Source organism: Nomascus leucogenys, unplaced genomic scaffold, assembly GCF_006542625.1.
Source record: "Nomascus leucogenys isolate Asia unplaced genomic scaffold, Asia_NLE_v1 001155F_51827_qpd_obj, whole genome shotgun sequence".
Taxonomy (NCBI): Eukaryota; Metazoa; Chordata; class Mammalia; order Primates; family Hylobatidae; genus Nomascus; species Nomascus leucogenys.
The window spans coordinates 5,819-15,577 of NW_022096044.1; the positions used below are offsets into that span (position 1 = coordinate 5,819).

A 9,759-nucleotide genomic window follows, 5' to 3' on the forward strand; every position below is an offset into this window, starting at 1 on the left:
CAAAACACAAACCAGCAGACAGCACCCTCACCCTCCCTTCACCCTCCCCTCCCCCTCCCCTCCCCCTCTCCTTGCCCTCCTCTCACCCTCCCCTCCCCCTTGCCCTCCCCTCACCCTCCCCTCCCCCTTGCCCTCCCCTCACCCTCCCCTCGCCGTGTCCTTGCCCTCTGTGCTGGAGGGCTGCCCTCCCGTCCAGCCTCTGCCTCTACTTCTTCCTCCCAATTTGCGCCATCAGGTGGGCATTGGCGGCTGCCTGGGCACGCAGGTTCTTGGCCTTGGCGATGTTGAAGAGGAGGTTCATGATGTTGGTGGGGACGTCGAGGGACAGGGTGAACTTGGTGCGCTGGGGACTCTTGGCTGTGTCCTGGCGTGGCTTTCCCCTGAGCTGTGCTTGGGACACGTATCTGTACCGGGTGCCTCCAGCTCCACCCCTGGCCCCAGAGACAGGGAAAGTCTTTCTCTCTTTGCCCTCCTCCTCCTCTCCCGAAGAGGCGTCTCTGCTGGGCAGGTGGTGGAAGCTCCTCTTGCTCAGCAGGGATGCATCCTCCCACTGGCTCTTCTCAGCTTCAGACAGGGCAGTGTTGAGGCAGCTGAAGATGGGCTTGGCCTTGTAGAACTTGTGGGGGAGGCCCGTCCTGGGGCCCCCCAGGAGCAGCAGCAGGAGCAGCAGGAAGTGGACTGGCATCAGCATCTCTCCCTGCAGCAGAAAAGAGGATGTGGGCAGGGGCACGGGAGGGGCGTGGCGCTCCAGAGGACCTGGACTAAAATCTACTAGGGTGTTGTTCATGTTCCACTACAGGGGTTCTCCAAGTATGACCCCCAGACCAGCAGCACCAGCCCCGGCTGGGACTTTGTTAGAAATGCAAGTAATTCTCAGGTCTTTTTCCAGAACGAGTAAATCAAAAGCTCTGGGGCCCGGCCGCCTGTGTTGTAACCAACCCTGCAGATGATCCCAGTGGTCACTGAAGTATGGGAACCATGACCTCATTAGTATTTATGGGTTTTATTTAATTCAGCTTCGCAGGCAGCCTCTGCCCCTGTAAAGCGAATAACTAATATGCTAAGTAAGCATCTAGCAGCGTACCGTGGTTGATTTTAATGGCAAGTGAATTTTCCGTTCCTTCATCATTGACAAGGCTGACTGAATATATCCCTGTTGCTTAAAGACCTTGGTTGGGCGTCTAGTCAATATTTCTAAGGCAGATCTTTAAGGCTGGTTTCTCGCTAGGCTATCCTAGTTTCTTGAGAACAATCAGATTTGTTATTAATAACTAGGTTGGTTTTACTATAGACTTTATGAATTTATGAAGCCAAAGTCAGCTTGGTCTTTTTGTCAGACCAAGTATCATCCACGGAGCACCAACATCCTCCAACCACGGGCCTCAATGCCAACACTATCTGTGATCTCTTAGATGTGTGGGATCTTGGTTATCAGTCAGACTGAGTCAGGGTGATTGTCCAGGGCAAGAAGGAGACACTGAGAGCTTTGAAAGGATCCTAGTATCAGGGACCAGTTGAATCCATTCTTTTATTTAAAAAAAGAAAAATAAAAACTAGCCAGGCATGGTGGCTCACACCTGTAATCCTAGCACTGTGGGAGGCTGAGGTGGGAGGATTGTTTAACCCAGGAGTTCAAGACCAGCCTGGGCAACATAGTAAGACCTCATCTCTATAAAAAAAAAAAAAATTAGCTGGGCATGGTGGTGTGCACCTGCATTCCCAGGTACTCAGGAGGCTGAGGCAGGAGGATCACTTGAGCTCCAGAGGTCGAGGCTACAGTGAACCGTGATTGTGCCACTGCCTCCATCCTGGGCAACAGCAAAACCCAGTCTCAAAAAAAGAAAAGAAAAAAAAAAACTAAGCGTTAGCGTATGGACTGTTGTGACAATAAAAACATCCAACTCAATGACCCTCATGTTACTTGGACTGTTCAGGCTTTAAGCATCATAGACACTTGCTGGTTCACCGATCAACAGTGTTAAACAAGACATCAAACTGCCATCCCCATCAGGGGAGAAGGGCTTGTGCTGAGCCACCCACACCCTCCCGCCGGGGCTCCTTCACAGTAGCAGCATCAGCTGTGCCAGAGGCCGTCAGAGTTGGGGTTGCCCATGGCCACTGTCCCTGAGGATATTGTGAAGTGGGCAGAGTTGACTTCCTGTGCCCTGGGATCAAACCCACCACTCTGCAGTCAGTCCTTTTTGTCTGGTCTGCGGGCACACACTCTCTCCAGCCCTGCAATAAAGACATCACGTTTATTTATTCATTGGTGTCCTTCATCATGCATGAGGACAAAACAGTGGGGTGCACGTGTCAGTAGTTTAAACTCCTTCTAGAGAAAGCACGGCTGCCATCTGTGGGCCCCGCTCACACCCCGACATGCCTGTTCTCTCATTGCGGTGTGAGGATGAACCATCCCCTGGGCTATCCTGTGAGATATAAGCAGTGAAAGGCTCTGCTGTTCACGTGACCTGAACTTGAAGTTCACTTTATTACTGAAGACATACTTGGCTTTCACAAAAGCAAGCAAGAAACATGTGGTTCACTATCAACTTGGGAGAATTCTTTTCTTATGTTAGTTTTTTAAAATAAATAAGAACAATTGGGTAAGTAAATCACCTGGCGATTCGCCTGGGCCTTCAGCAGCGTGAGGCTGTCATTGGGTCATTTTGTTCTTTGCGGTGACAGTGCAGAGCAGGGTCAGGCAGGGCTGGCAGTCGGGGCTCAAGCTGCAGTCTCTGCTCTGCAGCTCCTCGTCAGTGTGGCCTTGACGAGGCCATTTCCCACACGTGAGTGTAGTGGACCCAACCCAAGCCATCCAGACAGCCTTAGGCTGTGAGCAATGGACAGAACCAGCGCTGACCCTTAAAAAAGGGAGCCTGGGTCTCTTTCTAAAGGAGGATCCTGTAAATCCCTGCTGCTTCACTTACCCTGGAAACAGACACACACACATATGATGCACAGGAACATAGACAAGCACGCATACAAACATGTACACATATACACATACACATGCACCCACATACAGATACACACATATATACATAAACACATGGGCACATATACACCTCACACGTACCTACAGACACATACATATAGACACATGCACACACATATATATATGCACATACATGCACACACACACCTCATACATATAGACATGCACACATATGCACATATACACACCTCACATGTACACATATACACATACACATGCACACACATATATACATGCACACATATGCACACACATACATACCTCACATGTACATGCATACACACAACCATACACGTGCACACACATACACACCTCACATGTACATACATACACACATACATATAGACACATGCACACACATATATACATGCACATACATGCACACACACCTCATACATATAGACATGCATATTTATACATGCACACACATGCACACATACACACCTCACATGTACACATATACACATACACATGGACACACATATATACATGCACACATATGCACACACATACATACCTCACATGTACATGCATACACACAACCATACACATGCACACGCATACACACCTGACACATACATACATACACACACACCTTACACAGGTACACATGCACCCACATATACACACATGGATAAATATTTACCCAGCACATTTCCTGTCAAAACCTGTTGCTTCCACATTGCAGCTGTTGCCTTTCTTTCCTTTAATTTTTTTTCTAAGAAATCATGTTGTGTTTTGTTTGTTCCATTTATTTTGCATTACACAAATTTTGAGCTTATTTTATGCAATAATATTTTTCATAATTTATGAGAAAACACATGATCCTTGCTTTAAATAGTCCAAACCTATGAACTAGCCCGATCTGGGCGTGTTGCCTGGAGCAGCGAGAACAACACAGACTTTGGAGTTAGACACAGGCTTGAATTCCTTCTTCGTCCTTATTTCCTTATTTGCCTGAGGGTTTGGGCTGATAACCTCTGGGAATTTCAATCTCCTTCTCTGATAAATGGGATGGCAATAACCACCTCATGAAGGTTAAGTGAAGGATTAGATGAGAAACGTCAATGTGTGTGTGAAAGCTCCTGGTCTAAGCAGATGCTTAATCAAGGCTGTTCCACACCTGAATAATCTCCAGGTCTTCTTAGGAGAAGATCTGGTCTGCACATAACCTTTTCAGAAGTGCATTTTACACACACAGATGTGTATACGCAATACACATATGTACAGAGAGACCAGGAAATCTGAGCAAGCATTTGATCCTGCAGACAAATGTCCTTGTATCGTATCTCTGGCTTGTAGCTTTTGGCTCCATGCTCTCCTTTCCACCCTGACCTGTGCAGACTCCTTTTGCCCTTAGTCTAAGTAAGTGGTTCTCGACTTTCAGGTGCTTTGGACTCATGTGAAGGCGTGGTTCAAACACAGCCTGTGGGGCCCCGTCCCAAGAGTTTCTGAGTCACTAGGTCTGGGATGCTCCTGAGAACATGCATTTCTAGCACAGTCCCACGTGATGCTGATGCTGAGGTCTGAGGACCACACTCTGAGAACCGCTGCTCTGCGTGCTCTGACCTGACTCTGGACTCCTTACAACTGTACACCGGAGTTCCAGGGGTGCCCTAACCATCCCTGTGGAAAATGGGCTTTTCTTTCCTTAAATATTGCATTCAATAACCAGACCTTCAGCTTTCTCATTCACAGAGGACCTAATGAGTTGTTTTTCATAAATAGAGTATGAAGCGTGGTTTTAGCTGCCTTACAGCTTGAAGGCATCTTAAAGCTTGGAAATTATTTCAAATGGCTTGCTAACCCTGAAAGGGTTTTAAAAAAACAAAAACCAATTTGGAAAGGGTTAATACTGGTGGGAAAGTGGTGGAGAAACTTTGTCTTTCTGTCCCTTTATTCCTTCATCCCTTTATTCCTTTCATCACCAGACTCAGTCCTGTCCCTCCCACTCACTAGCTCGTGCCTAACCGCCCAGGACCTCACTATTTTCCCCTGTGAGAGCAGGGGATTGAGTTCGAGAATCTTTGTTCTGAATTCTTTCTTTTTCTACTTCTGAAAGCCAGAGGTCTCTCTATGAAAAGCACTGGGAGAAAGAAATGATTTCTCGATTTTCACCAAATGAAAGGCGCCTGGACTCTGGGTGGGTGTGAGCTAAAATAGAGGGTGCTGGCTGGGCCGGGTGGCTCACACCTGTAATCCCAGCACTTTGGGAGGCCGAGGCAGGTGGATCACCTGAGGTCAGGAGTTTTGAGACCAGCCTGGCCAACAGAGTGAAACCCTGTCTCTACTAAAAATACAAAAATTAGCCAGGCGTGGTGGCACACACCTGTAATCTCAGCTACCCAGAAGGCTGAGGCAGGAGAATTGCTTGAGCCTGGGAGGTGGAGGTTGCAGTGAGCCAAGATCATGCCACTGCACTCCAGCCTGGGTGACAGAGTGAGACTCTGTCTCAAAAAAATAAATTAATTAAACAAAAAATAGAGGGTGCCGAGATGCGTCCCTGGAGCTACCCTCGGGCCTCCCCCTGTGGGTTCCACATGGCTCTCTCCCCACTGCCCCACCACCCCATTTGTTTATTTTGCTTCCTTACTCAAACCCTGCACCCCAGCCCAGGGAACCCCTCCTTGCGCCTCTCTATTTCCTTCCCAGGGCAGCATTCTGCATTTACCCTCAAACACCTGGAACTTTGCACAATAATTGCAAATATTACTGAGAACTCAGAATACTTTCTGGTCCAAGCCCATCTTGGGGCTCTGCCCACACAGGCTGGCCCTTTAGTGTAAATCAACACTTGAGTTTACCTGTCTATCTCCACCCCTTAAAGGCACTTTGGGTGTTATATTTCTTTGGTGTCTCCATTTCTGCTAAATATGCCAAGCCTTTCACTATGCAGAGATACGCCCTCTGGGTCATCTGGCTCTCAGCAGTGACTCAGGATGCTTGGAAAAGCCTGACATGGCCAACAGTGCCTTATACTAAATCATATTCTCAATCAGTATTTGTTGAATGAATTGAAATTCAGATTCATATTCAGGCACTTAATTAAATCAATTAACTTATTTTCCAAAGCAAAACGACCTCTTTTAAATTCTTTCATGGATGTACATTCTCTCTGCAAATCATGTTATTACATATCATAGAGGAAAAAATCTTTTATATGGCATACTTTTTTGGTTTTGTTTTTTTATTATGAAATCATACATGTATACCTAGAGTCACTTGAAAGATGAGGGCTTCTGAACATGAAACAGCCTTGTCTAAGTAACTTTCTGCAGTTTTCCTGTGAAAAAGTTCAGATTTTCCCTTGCAATGGGCTAGCCTCTGGATGTGTCCCCTGGAAGTGCTACCTGTCTCATCTCAGTTACAAAAGCAAGGCATTGGGGAGAGGAAGTGAGATCGCTTTTAACTCTATATTTACTTTTTCACATTCTTGGGGTCAATTTGTAAATACTGTGCCTTTTAAAAAATGCATTACCTTCTTATTTTTCAAATCCCAAGTCTACCATCAGAGAAGAATACTGTATTCACGGCCAGGGTGCTAAAGGTGTGGAAAGATCTGTAAAAGTGTCAGGGAGCATGTGTCCTGTGTGGCGCTGTGTTCTCTCGGTGCGTCTGCAGGTAGCAGACCTGAAAGGTGTCCCCTTACAATCAGCAATGATGCAAAGTTACACAGCAAAGGAACCTCCCAGAACTATGAATTGGACATGATAGGGATGCCTGGTGCGGAGCTTAGTTCTAGATCATTTAAAATGTAAGGGTTCTTTGCAACCCTGGATATTTTCACCATCCAAGTGTGTGAGTGGCTGGGGGCTGGAAGGTAGATTCAGATTTCTTTCCGGGGCTTTTCTTTTTAGGATCTGTTTAGATTTGTTTAGGGTTTATAGGATAAGAGAAAAGGAACTCTCCCCAGAGAAAAGATACTCTGTGCTTCCCACATAAAGTCTAATTTTGCAAGTTTCTCCTTTTAGATTCCTTGGACTCCTCTGCCATATCCTTGGTGAAACGGCACGAAAGTTTAAGATTTCTCTGCAGCGTGCCACGAAAATAACTGAGCACCATCTAGTTATTAACACATTTGAGGGGCAAAGCTCTACACCTGTATTTTTCTCTGGGTGCCTGAAACTCAACCATTCCTTTGGGCTATGGTGACAGTAGCACTTGTCGAGGGTGCTGTAAAGAGACACAGTTATTTCCGGGAGCTGTGGCAGAGCCAAGCACTGAAACGTGAGGGACCTGGGCCAGCCTCCAATTCTCAGCACCTCGCAGGGAGAGGACAGGGCATGAAGCAGCAAAGGCAGGAGGCAAACAGCACTGATGACACAGCTGTGCCAGGTGCAGCGCTATTCCTGTGGGCTCCGTTTGTCTGCAAACACTGATAAGAAGTTAAACTAAAACTAGACCACTTAAAACATTTAAAAAATCTTATATTTGTTATTTTTGGTAGGTGGCTATGCTTGGGAAGGAAATTGCGAACAGGATTTTTCAGAAAACATGAACATCAAACATCCATCTCCCCTTCACAGGTAGCAGTTAGCCTTGTAGTTAGATTGTAGATATCAGTTAGATTGTAGATATCTGCACACACCCCCACAATGTTCCTAGTGTGGCAAAGGACTCTGGGTTTTGATGGCTGAGGACCTAGCTGGGAAAACTCCCTCACCTCTGACTTTTCTTGGGTGAATCACTTAGCCTGCGTTTCACTTGCTGCATCCTAGGAGGGAAACGTTACCTGCTTCACAGGTGTGCCCGAGAATGACGGGAGATGGCACAGGCGAAGGTTTGTGGCACAGGTAAACAGTAAGTGCAGGTGTCCTCGCTGCTTTGCAGGCGGCGTGGAGTCATGTCCTGTGGCTCCCATTTGCCCCGGCATCCCTACCCCATGCCCAGTTTGTAAACTGTCTCCGAGGACTGACTTTCCCGTGCACAACTGAACTCTGTTCAGAGGAAACAGATTTGTGTGAGCACGTTCCGCCTCTGATCTAACACCTTTGGAAAGCGGGTCTGTCTACACCAACGTGGGGATGTGATTGTGTCTCCCTGAGAAACTTCCCCTGGTCCCTCTGGGGCTGATTTCTGCTGACTGGGTGGGGAGCGTTCAGCATCGCTCCCTTGGGCTTCCATTCAGGGGCGCTAGCAGCTCTCATCTCTCACACCTGTCTAGTGCACGGCACCTCCTGCTTAATTTAGGGCAGATACATTTACCCTTCATAAGTCAGTCCCAGCCACAAGCTTACCCAAGAGTGGACTTTGCTCCGCAGCGAAACGCTCAGGGAGGCCGGCGCAGCTTCAGGGCCAGGAGGGTAGCCCCATGCACGTCCCCATGAACTTGTGGCTGCTCCGGGGTCTCGGCTCCTGCTTCTCCAGTATTGTTCCTAAGTGGGCTGTGATATTCCCTCTCTATGGAAACGGTCCCCTCCCCTGTGTGTATATAAAAGTGACAGATCACAGGGTGGATCGTAATTCCAGACGTGGTGTCTACACTGGGATGAGATTTCATTTAAAATACAACCAGAACCAGCCGTCCACGTCATGCAGATGACAGGTGCTCCAGCCTCGACCCCTCCCACCTCTGCTTCCCACCCCGCCCTCCTACCCCCCAACTCCTCTTGCATCCTAGCAACTTGCTTCGTTGATAAAAGCAAAGAACAAAAAAGAAAAAAAAAAGAAGAAATAAAAGCTCAAAACGAAACAAAAATCCTGGTAAAGTGAGAAGCAGTGTCTTTGAAGAATTTTATTGTTGATCTTAGTTCTAACTAATTTCAATTTTCCCCACATTCCTCTTGCGTTAAGTCTCCTTTTGGAAATCTAGAGCCTGGACCCGCTTTGAAAGCAGAGAAGGGGTTTGAAATCCACCTGTTGCTGTGTTGTTTTGTGGGTTCTGACCGTGCAGCGTCATCTGGCCGCACAGGTAGCCCCTTGTGCTTGTCACACACTCGGTGCCTGCTCCCCACATAAAGTCTAATTTTGCAAGTTTCTCCTTTCACATTCCTTGGACTCTTCTGCCATACCCTCAGTGGAACAACACAAAAGTTTAAGATTTCTCTGCAGCCTGCCACGAAAATAACTCAGCACCATCTAGTTATTAATACATTTGAGGGGAAAGCTCTACACCTGCATTTTTCTCTGGATACCTGAAACTCAGCCATTCCTTTGGGCTATGACAGTAGGTCATCATACACCGGAGGTCTGGAGGTTTTAATGGGAAATGGCTTGGATTTTACTCGTTTATGCATCCTATATTTATTGAGGACTTACTGTGTACCAGGTATCGCCAAGACCCCCACGAGTTCAGAGATAAGTAAGTTGTGGCCCCTGACCATACAGGGCATCATGGTTTAGAAAGGTAGGGGAGGCCAGGCACGGTGGCTTACACCAGTAATCCCAGCACTGTGGGAGGCCAAGGCAGGCAGATCACGAGGTCAGGAGTTCGAGACCAGCCTGGCCAACATGGTGAAACCCTGTCTCTACTAAGAATACAAAAAAAATTAGCTGGGCATGATGGTGAGTACCTGTAATCCCAACTACTCAGGAGGCCAAGGCAAGAGAATCACTTGAACCTGGGAGGTGGAGGTTGCAGTGAGCCAAGATGGCGCCATTGCATTCCAGCCTGGGCAACAGAGTGAGACTCCATCTCAAAAAATACAGAAAGGAGCAGTCCTGTCCATTCAAGACAGGAGAGGAGAGTAGGAGGGGTTTCAGACAGAAAGGATGGATCAGCATGGACAGAGCCAGGGCTGAGAGGAACGGGAGGGAAGGAG

General features: G+C 47.4%; 1 protein-coding gene across 1 annotated transcript; it reads right to left on the reverse strand.

Moving 5' to 3' along the window:
• Positions 1-205: 205 nt before the first annotated feature.
• Positions 206-8,457, reverse strand: LOC100606857 (urocortin-3). The gene is made up of 2 exons (XM_003257598.1): positions 8,236-8,457; positions 206-697 (listed from the first exon to the last, which is right to left on the reverse strand). Exon 2 carries the CDS (start codon positions 689-691, stop codon positions 206-208), a length of 486 nt encoding a protein of 161 aa, XP_003257646.1. The 5' UTR covers positions 692-697; positions 8,236-8,457.
• Positions 8,458-9,759: the final 1,302 nt, after the last annotated feature.